The sequence below is a fragment of the Notechis scutatus genome, chromosome 4, assembly GCF_049901735.1.
Source record: "Notechis scutatus isolate UNSWTSFEM ecotype Mainland chromosome 4, rNotScu1.2, whole genome shotgun sequence".
NCBI lineage: Eukaryota > Metazoa > Chordata > Lepidosauria > Squamata > Elapidae > Notechis > Notechis scutatus.
The window spans coordinates 160,227,638-160,246,071 of NC_142012.1; the positions used below are offsets into that span (position 1 = coordinate 160,227,638).

Consider the following 18,434-nt stretch of genomic DNA (forward strand, 5'->3'; position numbering starts at 1 on the left):
CTGCATCCAGTTTTGTTCACCACATTATGAAAAAGATGTTGAGACTCTAGAAAAAGTACAAAGAAGAGCAACCAGGATGATTAGGGGACTGGAGGCTAAAACATACAACGAACGGTTGCAGGAACTGGGCTTGGCTAGTCTAGTATAGAGAAGGACCAGGGGAGACATGATAGTGGTCTTCCAATATTTGAGGGGCTGCCAAAAGGAGGAAGGGGTCAAGCTATTTTCTAAAGTTCCTGTAGGCCAGAATAATGGATGAAACTGAACAAAGAGAGATTTAACTTGGAAATAAGGAGAAACTTTCTGACAGTGAGAACAATCAACCAATGGAACAGCTTGCCCTCGGAAGTTGTGGGAGCGCCATCACTTGAGACTTTCAAGAAGAGATTGGACTGCCATTTGTCAGAAATGGTGTAGGGTCTCCTGCTTGAGCAGGGGGTTGGACTAGATGACCTTCAAGATCCCTTCCAACTCTGATTATCTGTTAAATCTGTTAATGTTTTTGGATTTAAATGCGTTTCACTGCAGAAAAAGACCTCCCTCTCTTCAATTCTTCTGTAAAAGTAGACATTCATATACCTAAATGGATGTATTTTGATTTAATCAATATTCTTTTTAATTTAAATGTATTGACTGCCTTACTCAAGTGGACTCTGGATGAGGTTCCCAGGCTGGCCATAAATACTAGCAAAATATGGAAAGAGCTGAAGTATGCTTATAAATTATAGGTATGACCAGCACATATTTTTGATACTGTGCATATTATTAGCAATAAAATGGCATTGTGGTTGATCAGAAAATGGCTTATATGTTCACTGCAAAATGCCTGAGACTATGAGTGTGGCCAATCAGAAGACATCCATAGATTTGAAGGCATATTAGACATGTGTATTTCTCACTTCTCAATACCCAAATTCTGTATTTTCCAGATAACTAGCTTATCATGAACTAGAACAGTAGTTTGTGGTTCTGAATTGAGAGGCAATGGATGACTTTTGTTCTGCCATGATATCTCAGTTCAATCTATATTCAATGGAATTTGTCTCCGGTGCATAAGCTCACAGTATATATACAAGCAATAAGTGATAAATCATGATCCTAATCATAATACAACCATCATCATTTGGTGTGCTGTATGAGCGCACCCACTTGTATATTATTGCCATCTTTGGTCTTTGGAGAATGTCAAATTCTGCAAGGAGGAAGGTGTCTTGTATATGTTGTTTACCTTAAGTTATTTGTAAAAGTAATAAAGGAAATAAATAATTTTCTTCACACCAACTGTCCCTTTCCTTAGTAGCCATGCCATCTCAAAAGGTGATTTGAGTTTAGGAAAGCTTGAGAGCCTGAAAACAATGGTCCCATTTCCTTAACTGAAAGGTGTGAAATCTGGGAGTCCATGGAAATCCACTGAAGCACACTGCGTACAACGACATCCCTTTCAGTTTTTCTGCACTTTTCTAATTTTGACCTTCTTCTATTTGGCCATGGTGGCTCAGTGGCTAAGAATATGAACTTGTTGATCAGAAAGGTCAGCAATTCAGTAATTTGAATCCCTAGCACCGCATAATGGAGTGAGCTCCCATTACTTGTCCCAGCTTCTGCCAACGTAGCAGTTCGAAAGCATGTAAAAAATGCAAGTAGAAAAATAGGGACCACTTTGGTGGGAAGGTAACAGCTTTCTGTGTGCCTCCGGCGTTCAGTCATGCCGACCACATGACCACAGAGACATCTTCAGATAGCGCTGGCTCTTCAGCTTTGTAATGGAGATAAGCACTTCCCCCTAGAGCCGGAAACAACTAGCATGTATGTGCAAGGGGAACGTTTACCTTTACCTATTTGGACAGGGAAAATTGGGAATGTTAAACCTCTTGCAGGAAAGAGACAAAAACGAATATGTCTTAATTGCACTGGGAGGAAGAAATCTACCCATTGTCAAATATAAAATGGCAGATTTATAGTTGTTTCCTAACAATATGTGGGACCTTGTCTTATGGGGATATCGATTGCAAAGGGATTCAGTCCATGTTCCTACATCAGCTTCTCTAGAAAGTAGCTTGGCAACTTCAAGTTGTCTGATTCAAAGTTCTGATGGCTGATTGCACCTATTTGCAGCATCCCATGGTCATGTGACCATGACATATGTTTGTTATTGGAAAGCAACATTAACTCTGGTTTCTGCCAAAAGAGGTTCATAGTAAATAATGAGTTTATTCATGATTGTGGTGCTCGTTTAATAACTGTGGCAAAAAAGGTAATAAAATCAGGCACAGTCATGTGATAACCAGCTTAATGACTGTCAGGAATTACAGTTGTAATTATGGGTCAATAATAGTGCTATCTATAATTGATCCTGCCTACCAGCAAGGTGACAGTGCCGACGCCTCGAATGCCCCCTTGCTGCCTCTTAGTGTCCCCCTGCCGGCCCCCTTGCCTCTTAGAGCCCCCCCTAAGGCATCCCACTGCCCCCCAGCAGGCGGTACCGCCCACTTTGGGAACCACCGCTTTAGACCAATCACTCTATCTCAGCCTAACTTATCTCACAGAGATGTTTAGGGAAAAATAGGAGGAGGAAGAAGTATTGTGTGTGTTCACAATCTTGAGTTATTTATAAAAGTTATTAAGGTGGGATTAAAAAAAATCAAATATATAGAATTGTTCTGTCTCACCTGTATCCACAGGTGAGAATCCAAAGTTCAAATATTCAAGCAAACAAAAGCAGACCCAAAAGAGTTAACTGCTTCTGTTTTCACAGTCCTTGGTAGTCTTCCTGGAATCCGTCTGGCAAGTCTGAACTGTCCATAAATCACGACGACGCAGCCATACGCAATTCTTTCACACCAAAATACACTTTGCTTCAAGCGGGGGAGGGGCGTTAACACGCTCCTTATATATCCCCTGAAGGGGTGTGTCAGTCTCTTTAATTAATCCTTGGCTTGACGTCTCTTTTCTAATTGTGATTGATGTCTCAATCTTCTCCTAGTCCTAGCATTAAGCCAGCATCCGGCAGTTTCATCATAACTTGAAGACTCTGGCACACTTTCCTGATTAACAGTTAACACCTGAGGTGCAATCAGGGAGGGAGTTCCAGAAGAGGAAGACGCCTCTGAAACTTCTAGTAAATCAGGCTCATCTCTCAGAGTCAACTCCTCCTCCTCCTCCTCCAGACTCCTCTCAACGTCGCTCAATAATGCAGGCTCGAATCTCAATGCCAGATCTTCTTCATCACTCGAGCCTACATCTGCTGACGGACCAGGTTCAAACCTCGGAGGCACAACATAGAATAATATAAACTTTCTATAGATGACAGCTGTTTATCAGATGTGGGAAGAAATAACATATTACAGTGATAAATCTTTTTATTTTTATTTGACTGTTTACCACGGAGACTCTGCAAATGCTTGTCTCCTAGAGCAAAAGAGAAACTTTTAGCATAAGCAATAGCAGTTAGACTCACATTCCACTTTACAGGGCTTTACAGCCCTCTCTAAGCGGATTACAGAGTCAGCCTATTGCGCCCAACAATCTGAGTCTTCATTTTACTGACCTCAGAAGGATGGAAGGCTGAGTCAACCTTGAGCTGGTCAGAGCATTTCATTTAAAAACAAAACAAAATATGTAACCTGCTTGGATTTTCCAATATGAAATGAGAGAGCAATATAAATGGTTCTTCAGATCTTCTATATTGAAAGGATTTCTGTATTTCTCCCTGTGATTGGTGTGTTGTTTCTCCTTCTCCAAAGGAGGTCTCAGATTCTGTACTAGCTGGGGAAGGAGTACACCGAAATATTGTCAGCGTTCCAGCAAACCTCCATTCCAATCAGTAACTCCGAGACAAACATATCTGAAAAGTACCTTTATTAGAATAGCACCTGGCACATTTGTGGAATCCCGAATCTGAAAGGTTCCAGACTTCCCACAATTCCCAAACTGCAAATCCACCCCCCCCCCTTGGCCATCATCACATCACATGGCCCAATCACGATCCATCCAAAAGTAAGATCCTGCACCATACTAAATGACCTTGAACTAACAAAAGAATTTTATTTTGCCTACTTAGAGCTACTTAATTGAAATCACCACCCCTCCCACTCTCTCAGGTTACATGGCAGTGTGGAATAAGGACAAATATATTGGAGCTTTGAATGCTGACACATCTAGGGAGCACGAATGTTTATACAACCACCAGTTGCTCAAAATGATTTACACCTGGGGCAAAATATTTATTTTGTACTTGGTGAATCTCCATTATAACCACAACTAGTTGTATTAGATTAACTAGAAAGTCTATGCAGGTACAGAATAAAGGATCGGGTAAAATGTGCTACGGGGGAAAATGAGATAAAAGTGCAGAAAACGTGTGGAGGAGACTGATCTTTCTCAAATTATCCACTTCTTCACTTCGTATAAAAATAGATATCTCAGTGAATGGCAGAGCTCAATGGGCTCGCCTATGTTTAATCAAGATGTGCACGAAATGCTTGGCCTTAAGAACCACCTCTCCTATATTGCCGGTCTGTGCTAGTCATTCAGCTTGCTATCTTGTTGGTGGGTGACCAGCACTGACAGGATAGAAACTGATGTTGTGAGTCAGAAAATGTCTGATACTCTGGCCTTGTTGGCTGGAGTAAGATTGAGAGTGTGGCTAGTGAGAAAATGGCTGATATGTTTGCTATAAAGTGATGAACATGGCTAGTAATGAAAGGATCTTATGGGTGTCATTAGTCAACAAATGTCTCATATTATGGATATTGTTAGCTGCAAAATGTCTGGGATTGTGGGTGTTAGTAATCAGAAAATGGCTGATTCTGTGGGTGTCATTTGCTATAAAATAGCTGCCCTTTGAGGTGTGGCTGATTGCTAAGCATTTATTGATGACAAGGAAATTGGGAAAATGTCAACCTTTCTGCATAACCAAAGTTCAAATCTGCAACATAATACTTAATGGAGAGTGTTTGTGGCATAGTTAGGGTCTCCTTCACTGCATGTATTCAAGTAGAATTTAGAATATTCTTTTTCTGGGATGCATTAAAGGGGATTTCCACACCAACACGTGAATTACTCAGTATTTTTACAATCTTGGTAATACTACGATGTGTGGATCTCAATGTTGAAATTCCCCAGCCATTATGCAAACTCTGGTCTAAATAGTCACAATTTTGTAATGTTTTTTGCTTGCTGCTGCTGTATTTTTTTTTAGACAAATACAGAGATGGTTCAATGTGCAGCTTGAAAATAGAGGTATGTATCATATGAGGAGTATAGAAATGTCTGGATTTCTATATATCAACTACTCGTCAATTTCAAAGAACATTTTCCCAAGCTCTAAGTCTGAAACACCCAGGGAAAAATCATGTGTCCACAACCACCTTATATACTCTTATTTATTGTTTTTGAAATATTCAAAACTACTTAATTTTTCTGCTCCTTACAACAGGAAAAATGCCTGTCATTGACACAGGATTCTATGCATGGGCTGTGTCTCTGCTTCAAAAGTGAAAATGAAAAAAAAAAACCTGTGATTTCTGAAATAACCACTGCAAAGATAGTTTCTTTTATTGAATATTTTTAATATTTCCTTGAGCAGAAAAGTAGTTGCTGTTCTTTGTAATTTCTGATGAGGGAGGGAAGGAAGGGAGAGAGGGAGGGAGAGAGAGAGATGGAGGGAGGGGGAGATTTCCTCTGAATTAAGCTTTCAGTATTATACATCACTTTGTTCAAGCGGATTAGTCTTTGGAGGGGAGGGGAGTTGAAGGCCATAGACATTTATTGCAACATCTCCTGGGCATTTAGATGATCCTGAAAACCCTTTGGGGAAGGGAGGAAGAATTTGCATGACTTGCCTGACAGAGTAAGGAGACTGGCGTTTCTAATAAGACAAAAGATAGAGAAAAGTTGCTTAGGTGGTTGACCATATCTGGATTATAGATTTACTTATTTCAGAAAATGTTCAAGGCAACTGGTGTTCATAACTTCTGCTCTCTGGATGCAACAAGGGTAGACCTTTCCAACGACACATCTTCATAGGGAGGATCTTAATTATTGTGAGTTTTACTAGGCGGATGGACGGGAAACATGTCCAGATGAGCTAATTTTATTTTGCTCTAAGACTACATTAAGATGAAATATGCTAATCTGAAAATACATAATCTCCCAAATCTCCTTTACAGTTCGAGAAACTAGGGAGGGTCCCTTGTAAACCTTTTTCTCCATCCATTATGCAGCTGCTGATTATCTGAGTATTCTTTAAGAAGCATTTCTTTGCTCCATCTCCCAAGGTCTTTTCCATATAACTTTATAATTATCTATGAATGTCTTTCTCTGTATATTTAATTGGGTGAGGGCATGTTGTTCAATTTCATTTCATTTCATTTCATTTCATTACTGTATTTTAAGAGTTATAAGCTGCCTCACTCCAGGGGCTTTAGACAGAATTGTAAATTGTAATATAATAAAGATCATTAATAATAGTAACTCACAACAAACTTAATTAATAATAGTAACTTAGAACAAACTGAGCAGAATTTTGTCTACTTCATTAATTAAAACATGTCTTAACCAATGATTTAATGAGTTATTATTTGACTAAAAAAATCTGTTGGTTTGTTGGAGGAAGCCCGGTCAATACGTTTTAAAATGTAAACTATGCTCAACAGCCCAGGAATGAATATTTTCTGCAGATCATAGCTGTCTGAGGAACTTACCGGACGCAAGAAGAAATCACATTTTACTTTGACAGTTTCCTGAAATTTCATCCCTTTGTTTATCACAGAGCCTTTGCATAGGCCTCTCTCCTACAGCAAAAGAGAAAGTTTTCATCAACAAAAATCCAGAAATTTAATCTACCAAAATTTCGAATATGCAGTTGGATAGCAGTCGATGTGATTGTTCAGATGTTCTGTATCAAAGAGAATTCTCCATCCCCCCTCCCCCCCGTGATTGGCATGTCAATTCTCCTCAAAATGATGGCTTCTTTGGTCCCATTACAGTGGATGGAGGCTCCATTGGGAAAGCCGAATTCTTGCACTATGCTTCTTAGAATTTTAAATTCTTTCTTTTCAATCATTCTATGGATTTCCTGAAGCAGATTTTCCAGAATAGGAAATGCATTTTGGTGTTCCAGATATGAATGTTGGTATTATAATGATTATATTCCTATATACTCTGATCGTTGAAGAATTCTCCTGCAAATTTTGGAAACTGATAACTAATTTTATGCTTCATGTTGGCTTGGAAAATAATAAATTACTAAGCTTGAATTGAGTTACAAACTAACTGGAATGGCCTTCTTCCTTCAGTTGTTAAGTGAGGCCCATCATTTGAAATTGGACAGCCAGTTTTCCAAGATGGTAGGAAGATTCCAGCTACGGATGTTTGGTTTAGAGTAGAAGACTACCAAATTCTATGCCTCCTCTCTATTTCTAGAAGTGGACATTTTAGATTATGTCCTCAGGTTGAATAATAAAAGCGTGAAAGTAGATTTACATGTTAACCTTTTCTGCTGCTTTGGGGTGGGATGATTACTATGCATTCACTTATTTATTAAATTTACATTCTGCCCATCTCAGTGACCTGAGTAAATCTTGCATGCTTAAAACAGAATAAAAACATAAGTATAAAACTTTGAAAACTGTAAAATCAAAATCAGCAGCAATGAAATAAAAGTTAAACAGTAATAGTATGCGGTTTTGCCTCTCCCTCAGTCAACCACCGTTGGTCATTACTTATTACATCTATTTGTTTTTATTTTTATTCTCCCTCCCCAAGTTTTATTAGATTTTTATTTTAAAATCAACATCAATGTCACTACATGAACAATATTGTCCCTGGGCATAATTCATTTGAATACCAACATCAATAATGATATTCATAATGGTTATTACATTAACCAAGCTTATACAATCCTAATATTAATATATATGGTTTTTTAAAGTAGTTATTCAATATTATATTCCATTTTAATGCTAGTGATGTTATAAGCATACCTGTACATAATAATATTATCTTTCAACCTTTCTATTTGTTTTTAGATTGATTTATTATAGCTTATATTAGCTTCTGTCTCTCAGTTGTTCTTCATTTATAAAGATGGCTTCATTCAGAATGCTAAACTCAGGAATGTCAGATTCCAATTAATGTACCCATCACAAACCGAACTCCGAGGCATTCCATTTCCTCAAAGAACAAGTTCATTGAGATACATCATCTTAACACAAAGTGGTAGAAACCCAACTCCTGTGTTCACTTAAGAATTTATGTCCAAACTCATGAGCTTTTTCCTTTCTTATGCTTTTGCTTCCCCTGGTACTTTAACATCATAGCGACTACAACTGTTGTGCAGAGAGAGAGAGAGAGAGAAACTATGAAGGTGCAGAAGGCAAATGTTGGTCGAGAGAGAGAGAAAGGGTATTGAGTTGGAGAGCTGAAGGAGAAGCCAGTGGTGCATAAAGGAGGTAAAGCTGCATATAAATGGTTCTGTGGAGCCTAACAGCCTTACAAGATTTTTAAAGATGCAGACTAGCTACAGCCATCCAGCCCCATGTAATTGTCTCCTCACCCCAAAAACTCGGAAGGATGGAGAGATTGAGAAGCAATAAGATAGAAAACACAAACAATTGAACCCCAAGTAGCCCCACATGGGTGTTGGGAGGAGAGGGACAGAAAAATATAGGATCAAATGTAGCTTGAAGGAAAATTTAGCCCTGGGTAAAGAAATAGGATTTCCAGTTCCTGAAGGAGAAAGTCAGAGAAAGAACTGTGTTACCTTTAGTACTGTGTTATCTACCCAAGAAAGGTAGATGGTTAAGAAATCAATGGAACAGGGAAATTTGTAACCTGGTTGAGTATCGTAAATAATATCTATATAAGATACCATACTTTGTGATATAGTACAGTGAAACCTCGTGTTGAGACCGTAATGCATTCCAGGACTATGGTTGAAACCAGGGGTGGGATTCTACCAGTTGGGACAGGTTCTATGGAACCGGTTGTTATGATTCTGCACAGTTCGGAGAACCGGCAAATTGTGTCCTTGACTGGCCCCGCCCCTCTCTGCCCAGTCAGTCCTTATCGCATATGCACAACATTGCGCGCATGCCCGACATTACTGACTATATTCTTCCCCTTCATTCCTTAAGATATTTTTCGCCCTCCTGACGATCAGCTGTTCCTATGATCAGCTGTGCTGGGATTCCCTTCACTTACTTACTGCTTCACCCAGGAGGCTTCCCTGAGGCCCAGGAAGGCAAAAAATGGAGGGGGGCTAGCATTGGTGCCAAAAAAAGGTGAGCCACACCCACCCAGTCACATGGCCACACCCAACTAGCCATGCCCACAGAACTGGTTGTTACAAAATTTGAATCCCACCCCTGGTTGCAACCCAATTTGGTTGTGACTGGAAACACGACCATCTGCACATGCACGGACCAAAAAAAAAAAAAAAAAATGGCACCAAAGGGAAAATTGCCACGGCAGAGAAAATTGCCTCAGCGATTTTTGGGTTTGCTTAGTCGCCACCCAAAGATCTGTTTGTGACCAGAAGCAAAAATTCTGGTCATCGCCTGATTTGGTCGCAAACAGAAGCGTTCACGACCCGAGGTTCCACTGTATAATATTAATAGGTATATGAATTTGCATAAAGTACACTTAATATATTAGGGATATATTGTTTGTGTGATAAATCTACCTCTTGTTTATATGAGAAAATAAACATTTAGCCTTTAACAATGCAATGGCCAAACTAATAACCTATAGCATGACATAATGGGTACCTTGATTTATACAGCAAACGAATATAATTTCTGTGTTGCCACAGATTATCCAATCCCATTTTTGGCAAAATTTAAATGTATAAATGTAGTCATTGTGTCCAGCAGATGTTAATGAATAAAGAACATAATTCTCTATGAGCAGCTGGTTCTTGAGAATGAATGCATTGAGCCATGATGTCAGATTAGGTTTTATGCAATGTTGTGAATACTTACTGCAGTTTCAGTTGGGAGGAGAGGGCATTGAGTGATGTCAGACACAGGTGGACTTTTGCGACAGGACGTCTCCTGGATGGTATATTCCACATAGTAGGAAGGACCAACAACCCACTGTAGAAAGTCATAAACAGTTAGAGTGGGTCATAGTCTCTGTAGGATGTGCCTCATAATTTAGGTGCCATGCCAATCTTTATCAGCTTGATGCCCTCCAGAATAGTCCCCATAATTCTCAGCACTAGGTCCTGCAGGATTGGTAGGATTGTCAAGTGTCCTTACTAACAAAAGGATATTAAAATTCAGTAATCAAATAGAACGTAACATAGTCCAAAGGTCAGAGATCCATCCATATGGGATGCTTCTGAGAAGCCCTCTGGCAGATAAAATTTAAAATCATCTTTACATCAGATTCCTGCAGACTTTGTGAATCTGTCTATGCATTTTCTTTGGCAAGAATGTAGACATAAATTAATCACCATCAAAAAATCATCCAAAAAAAAAAATAAATAAAGCACAACAAAGAATGTTCTTTCTGTGCCAACCCAGAAAGCTCAAACGGCCCAAAGAGCTGCTGAAACAGTTCTACAGAGGAGTTATTGAGCCTATCATCTGTACCTCTATAACTGTCTGGTTTGATTCTGCAACCCAACAGGACAGACACAGACTTCAGAGGATAATTAGGACTGCAGAAAAAACAATTACTACCCACCTGACTTCAATTGAGGACTGTATACTGCATGAGTCAAAAAGAGGGCTGTGAAAATATTTACAGACCCCTCACATCCCGGACATAAACTGTTTCAACTCCTTCCCTCAAAACGATGCTATAGAGCACTGCACACCAGAACAACTAGACACAAGAACAGTTTTTTCCCAAAAGCCATCACTCTGCTAAACAAATAATTCCCTCAACACTGTTCAACTATTTACAAAGTGTACACAACTATTACTGTTAATCTTCTCATCACTCCTTATCACCCATCCCCTCCCACTTGTGATTGTAGGACTATAACTTTGTTGTTTGTATCCTTACGATTTATATCGACTTTTTCCTAGTATGATTTGATTGTTGATTGTACCCTATGACTATCATTAAGTGTTGTACGTTATGATTCTTGATTCTTAATGAATGTACCTTTTCTTTATGTATACTGAGAGTATTTACACCAAGACAAATTCCTTGTATGTCCAATCACACTTGGCCAATAAAGTATTCTATTCTATTCTATTCTATTCTATTCTATTCTATTCTATTCTATTCTATTCTATTCTATTCTATTCTATTCTATTCTATTCTATTCTATTCTATTCTATTCTATTCTAATTATCCTCTTCTAGGATTATTTCTATTATCATTTTTAATTTCTACATTTGACATATGTAGCAATTCCCATACAAATCAAAGCTACAGCATCAGGTTTTTTCTCAAAAGTACTCCTCTTCAACTTTACCTGAAACTTTGCTTTGGTGACACTGACAAGGCCAAAATAATGATAGTGGTTATTTTCAGCATTGAATTTGGCCAGGGTCTCTTTTGCGATCTCCTGAAAACTGTCTTCAGAAGGATTTCCATGCCGTGGACAGTCGGAGCAAAGACGCGTAATAACAGAACCAGAAACTTTAATAAAGCAAAGAAGTATTATTTAAAGTGGTGGAGACGATACATTTGAATTTGAGCTTGTACATTTAAATGAAGAAAAATACAGAAACCTTGGCTCAGTCTGAAAACAAACCATCTCTCTCAAACCTATATCTAATCAGGGTCATAGCTGTTTAGCAACCTGACCCAACAGTCAACAGCATTGAACCAGGGAAGCCTGGTTTTAGAGGTCAGAAGGGGTTAACCCCTCTCCCCTATGCTGATAGTCACAAATGCATCATGAGCAGAATATGTCATTTGGGCCTATGAGGAACAAAAATCTGAATTCTAGTTTTTAAATTTTATAGTGAATTTTATAGTGAATTCGTTTTATAGCAATTCAAAAGTTTGCTCAGAAATGTAGGCATTAATATTGTGTAACAGATCAGTATAGTAGTGGTTTTAATCATTCAGTCATCTTCAACTCTTAGCGACTTTATTGGCAAGTGCTCTCAATGCTATCCTGTCAAACAAAGAGCAATATACTTATACAGTATATATAAGAAAAATGCACTCAGGAAAAAAACCTGTGTAAAAATGCATAAACCTGCAACAACAATATTTACAGTAGAAGGACTAGGGATGACATGACAGCAGTGTTCCAATATCTAAGAGGTTGCCACAAAGAAGAGGGAGTCAAGCTATTCTCCAAAAGCACCTGAAGATAGGACAAGAAGCAAAGGATGGGAACTAATCAAGGAGAGAAGCAACTTAGAACTAGGGAGAAATTTCCTGTCAGAACAATTAATCAGTGGAACAACTTCAGAGGTTGTGAATGCTCCAACACTGGAAGTTTTTAAGAAGAGATTAGATAACCATTCATCTAAAATGATGTAGGGTTTCCTGCCTAAGCAGGGGGTTGGACTAGAAGACCTCCAAGGTCCCTTCCAACTCTGCTATTCTATTCTATTCTATTCTATTCTATTCTATTCTATTCTATTCTATTCTATTCTATTCTATTCTATGCTATGCTATGCTATGCTATGCTATGCTATGCTATGCTATGCTATGCTATGCTATGCTATGCTATACTATGCTATGCTATTTTAAAAGGAAATTGGCCCAAACAGCAGCTGTGGTTGAGAAACAGAGGAAAATGAAACTACAGATGTATTCTTAAGATACCCTGAAGAATGAAACAAGGCTTTAAAATACAATTTTGGAGCTTTTGCATCTATTTGATTTCTGTAGGGAAATCAGTAAACTGTGATTGGGAGATATATGTGCTTGGATCAATATTTCTTGTAAATCTACATACAGCAAACATGGAAGATACATACAAGAGCGTAAACTGCAGCTATGTCTGTACACGAATGAACTCTTTGACTTCCCATTGTACTGAATTACTGCTTTGCATTGGCCATAGAACTGGAACAAGAGAAAGTAGTTAGTGTTAATGCCACCCAATTATTTCCCCAATGGTGAAGACACCTGAAGTTGAGAACTTGAAGGACATGTGGATGGTTTGTTTGACAAAGGACTGGGCAGTGGGGGAGAGGGAAGGACCAACTTCAATACCAACAATGGATTCACTTAGAAGATAGCCGAGAACTGCTTCCTCTCCTTCCAGGGTGCAGACATGGAAGAACCAATGTCAGGCTCTACATCTTACCAGAATCTTGAAGCCGGAGCTGTGAATCCCCGATATCTGTGAATCCCTGATCTGCACCTCAAGTCTGGTTTACGTTGCAGGAGGGAGATTCAGACTAAATATTTAGAGAACCTTCCCATGTGTAAGAGCCACTGGGACAGCCAAGAGAAATTGTGAGATCTCTCTGTCCCTAAATAGGTTTACCACCAGATGCTCTGAGAGCCCTTGGTCAGGAAGGCTTTCCTTTGAGTTCCTGCAGTGAGAAGAGGTTGGATCCATTCATCTCCCTCCCTTCCAATGCTATGCAGGGGTGGGATTCAATTTTTTAAACAACTGGTTCTGTGGGCATGGCTTGGTAGTCATGTGATGGGGTGGGTGTGGCCATGTGTCTGGCAAACCAAATACAAGTGGTCTTCACTTAATGGCCAGTTGCTTAGCAAGTGTTCTACTCTAACTCTGAACTGTGCAGAATCATAACAAATGGTTTGCCTGAACTGGTCTGAACTGGTAGAATCCCACCTCTTATGCTATGTTTCATGAGTACAATGCCATTGAATTGAAATAGCACTTCAGTGCAGGGAATTATCACCAGCACAGACATGCCAAGGAACCAATGGCAAGATGGGAGAAGTGGTGAGGACTATTCTGAAGAGAGAGATCTGTTGCAACAGGGCAAGTGAGTAGAGTAACTCCTTCCACCTCCTTTGCAAACCAGTTCAAAACCCAGATTTTACTTCCTTCCCAACTCCATCAATAATTATTTAAGTAAATAGATCGATTACTTACTGTTCCCTGTTCACTTCTAAACTTGCATTCTTTCCACTTTTTCCCGCTCTGGATGTGGCATTCGGTTTCTAACACATCCAAGATGAGGTAGAAAAGAGAATCGCCATTTTTCTATGGACAAAGAAAAACTCCTGAAAAGGCGAGTCAGGGTGTCGATCACCTTAAACACATTAGATGGAAATAAGTCAACATTCAAATCACCATTAGGAAAAAAAAAAAAGACAGGAGGTCAGTTGATTTTTTTTTCACTTGATGCTCAAGAAGCCAACTGTGCTCTCGGCTGAGTCCAGCAGCTTCCTCGAAAAGGCAAGGGGTCCAAGTAATTGTAATTATTTACTTATTCAATCTATTTGGCATCCATCTTGCTTTTCAATTAATGCAGGCGTTATGATCCAAGACTAATGACTTTTTAAAAATCTGTTTAGCAATTTGTGCCCATGGCAAAATGTTTTGTAGCTCTGGTAAGATGCTGCAATGCTGCCGCTTAATCTTTGATGAAGGGGAAGAGAATTTCTAGACCTCAGGGTGAATCTCCCAGTATTTCAGTGTTACAACGGATAGCAACTACTACATCCAGAACAAACTGGTTACTTTGGTGTGTGCAAAGGGCAGGTCGTATAATGTAGATATACCTTGGTCCTTTCAAGCTTTTTCTCTTCATTGTCCCTTGTTTAAATTTCCCTCTCTGAATTTAGAACACCAATCACATCTTTGAGAATCTTTAAATGCTACGTATATAGGCTGCAGGCCCTGTGCAGTTGGAGAGTTTGACAGAAAAGAACTATATAGCGTGTTGGAACTTTATATGCAAAGACATTTAGAGAGGCTCAGTATCCAGAGTCATGGTTTACTCCGGATGGTTTGCCACATGGTGCAAAACAGTTATTTTAATCCTAGTAATAGGTGAGTATCCATTATCACCAAACCTGATCTCAAAGAATTAACTTAGAAAGGCATTGCCTGTCCCATTAAAAAAAAAAAAAGGGTGGGGTGACCGGTGATATCAAGATCTGCCACAAAATGTTCACTAGTTGCTTCACTCTATTTAGTAACAGAATAGAATAACAGAAAAATAGAGTTGAAAGGGATCTTGAAGGTCTTCTAATCCAACCCCATGCTCAGCAGGAAACCCTATACCATTTCAGACAAATGGTTCTCCAATCTCTTCTTAAAAACATCCAATGTTGGAGCATTCCCAACTTCTGGAGGCAAGTCATTCCAGTGGTTAATTGTTCCAACTATCAGGAAATTTCTTCTTAGTTCTAGGTTTGATTTCTCCTTGATTAGTTTCCATCCATTGCTTCTTCTCCTGCTCTCAGGTGCTTTGGAGAATAGCTTGACTCCCTCTTGTTTCTGGCAGCCCCTGAGATATTGGAACATGGCTATCATGTCACCCCTCGTCTCTTCTCTTCATTAGACTAGACATACCCAGTTCCTGCAACCGTTCTTCATATGTTTTAGCCTCCAGTCATCTTTGTTGCTCCTCTTTCAGTACTGTGGTAAAACTGGCCCTGCTTCTAGGATATATGACAAACAATAGCTTCCCACTGACTCTCATTTTATTAGCGCTACCAAATCTTGGTTATATCTCTTGGGTGGCATCAAGTGATTTTTGCAGGTTACCCTGCCTAGATACAGAAGTGCTTCGATGATTTGGCGGCAGAATGGCTGGTGTTGAATGGAAGGAAAGGAAAAAGTGAGCAGAAGGAGGAGATCTTACCTGGGGTAGTTCATGGACATCAAAAATACGCTGGAGGCCAAGAAAGTAGCCTTGTTTCCGATTTGAATTGATTTTGTTAAGGGCTGCTTCTGCAGCAGCCTTTACCACCAAAGAATTGCATGATGGGTAAACGAAGGAAGGAGCTGTCGAGGCAGCCAACGTATGAACTATCTGTATCCCAATTAAGAATGAAATAAAAAGAACCATTTTGGAAATTTTTGCAGAATCAGAGAGGGCAGAAACTGAAACTATGCTGAGAAGAGCCAAGTTCTGAAAGAGCCTTGCCCATGTCTCTCTATATATATACTTTGAAATCAATAGCTAATATTTATTCTTATGCTGGACCACACCTTTCCACTTCATCCTGTGATTTAAAGCAGGGGTGTCCAACTGGCTGAGGAATTCTGGGAGTTGAAGTCCACAAGTCTTAAAGTTGCCAAGGTTGGACACCCCTGATTTAAAGTGTACATCTTGGCTGGGGAATTTTCATCTGTGGTCATATTCTTGGATTCAAATCAGTTTCACTGCAGAAAGAAAGAACCTTTCCCTCTTTCTTTGGAAAAGTTCAAGAATGCTTAAAAGTTATGAGTATCGCTAATGTATAATAATTTATACTGTGTGTTAGATCTGGAGGTGTGGGCGCAAGAACGGAGACGAGGCATCGAATAGTGACTCCAACTCTTTATTAGTGACTTCAGAACAGAGCAAAATACTTGGGCAGCAGCAGCTCCTTTTATAGAGCTGGCTGCTGTCACAATGTCCAATGGTTTAAGTTTGCCGCGCTGGGAGCGTCCAATCAGCGGCGACCCGCTGTCAGCCAATCAGATTAGTCAGAGACGACCAATCACGACCTGCTAAAACCGCGGGCCAATCAGAAGTGCAGGATTACGAGCCTGCTGTGGAAGTAAAACTATTAGGGTTTAAACTAACGTGTTTTCTTAGTTCGTAACACTGTGAGTATTGTTTATGGTAAAAAAGCTTTGTGGGTGTGGCTGATCAGAAAATGGCTCATATGTTCACTGCAAAATGTCTGACAATGTGGGTGTGTTTTAGTCACAAGACATGCACCGATGTGAAGACTAACTTGGGGGTTAGTTGTCTATTTTCCTAGAGTACTAGCTCATTATAAATTAGTAGTATGTAGTTGTAGTACAGAACTGCTGAGAGGCATTGCAGAACTCTGGGCCTGCCATTATTTCTCAACTCAGTTTATATCACAGGTTGTTGTTTAAATTTAGGGTGAAATCTAGGGGGAGGGGTGATTGTCTCTCTGTGAGTGTGTATGTATGTTTTATTTGTAATTTCCTTTAACAATCATACATATTTTTGGGAACTTCCGGTTTGTCGGCTTCGCGAGCGGCAGGGATTCGCGAAGCTGCGTGATCCTTGCTGCGCTAGCCGTTTTTGGTGCTCCGATCCGGACGGGTCTGGAGCTAGGCTGCCCTGCAGGGGCAGCTGAAGATAGGGGGGATCCGGAGAGGGGTTTGGGGGTGTTGCAGACCCCCTCCCCGGCCGGCAGAACCCCCTTTTCCCAAGACGGTGCAGAGGCGGTCCGCAATGGCTGCCACAAAGAAGCTGGCAGCCGGGTAAGAATGCGCAGGAGGAAGTGGAGAAAGTTTTTGAAAAGAGAAAGTTTTTCTTGGTTCCCAGGACTCTAAGACATATTTAACAAAATTCCTGAAAATTATGACTTTCTGAATGATACCTTCTAGAAGAGGAAAAAAGCGGCAGTTTGGTGGTGCTGAAAGGAAAGTTTACTCTCCTTCCCGACGGAATTAATAAGTGGATATTGAGAAACCTGTTTTTTTCAGGTAAAACTAGCTTTATGGGATAAGTCGGAAGGGAGAGACAAAAATATATTCATCTGGTTTGATTTTGTTGGAGGAGATGCCTTAAGGATTTGAAGACAGAAATATAACTCCAATAAGGCTTCAAAATACAGATTTGGACTTTCTTTTTTCTTTTGTCTGATACTACCCCTGGAAGAGAAAGGGAGAATTTTGTCTTGGCTTGGATTGATTGAGGATTGTGGATTTTGGGATTGTTTTACTTTTTTTTTTTTTGAAATATCTTGGTTGGTGTAAGAAGAAAGAGGGAAAAAAGAAAAGAAAAGAAAAGATCTATAATGGCTTTTTCTTTTGAGGAACTGAGGGAAGAATATGAGCAAACAAAAGCAGCCGGTAAAGATGGTATGGAAAAAGCCTTCCTATTTTTAGAAATGGCGCTGGTTAACTATCAACAAACAATACAACAGATGGAGGCAGAAGAACAACAAGAAGAAGAAGATGAAGACACCATCTTTAATGAATTCCAAAATTTAACTAAGAAAGAAGGAAGAAAGAAAGCGAGGAAAATGAAGGACTTAAGATCTAAAAAAACATTTAAGAAAGAGAAAAATAAGATGCAAAATAAATATAATGATAGTAAACAAAAGAAAATGGGAACACAACAGAGAAGGGATGCTAGCAAGGCAGAGGCTAGAAGAAGGGGGGTAGGAAGATTTGGTGGGGGAAGAAAGAAAGGGGAAAGGCGGAGAAAAGCCACAAAGTTTTGAAATTAGATGGGAAAAGAGGAATTTTTTTTAGGGACAAAGGGTAAAGTACAATTTCCTTAAAAAAGATTTTGCAAGGTACATAAGATGGTATTGTAACATCTGTATTAGAAATAGAAAATTAGAATGGCTTAAGAGTTAATAAGAAATTAAAATGTTGAAAT

General features: G+C 39.4%; 1 protein-coding gene across 1 annotated transcript; it reads right to left on the minus strand.

Moving 5' to 3' along the window:
• Positions 1 to 5,701: 5,701 nt before the first annotated feature.
• On the minus strand, positions 5,702 to 15,926 carry LOC113427809 (fetuin-B-like). The gene is made up of 7 exons (XM_026690350.2): positions 15,720 to 15,926; positions 14,000 to 14,110; positions 12,903 to 12,990; positions 11,435 to 11,601; positions 9,984 to 10,097; positions 6,705 to 6,794; positions 5,702 to 5,869 (listed from the first exon to the last, which is right to left on the minus strand). The coding sequence occupies exons 1-7, from the start codon at positions 15,924 to 15,926 to the stop codon at positions 5,702 to 5,704; spliced, it is 945 nt and encodes a 314-aa protein (XP_026546135.2).
• Positions 15,927 to 18,434: the final 2,508 nt, after the last annotated feature.

What these genes read in the sequence shown, in the direction of transcription:
- LOC113427809 (XM_026690350.2), bottom strand. Translation starts at nt 15,926, where the DNA reads ATGGTTCTTTTTATTTCATTCTTAATTGGGATACAGATAGTTCATACG. An exon ending in ATGTCCATGAACTACCCCAG is followed by an intron (nt 14,111 to 15,719) that starts GTAAGATCTCCT and finishes CTTTGTCCATAG; the next exon opens with AAAAATGGCGATTCTCTTTT. An exon ending in TAGCTGCAGTTTACGCTCTT is followed by an intron (nt 11,602 to 12,902) that starts GTATGTATCTTC and finishes GCTTTATTAAAG; the next exon opens with TTTCTGGTTCTGTTATTACG.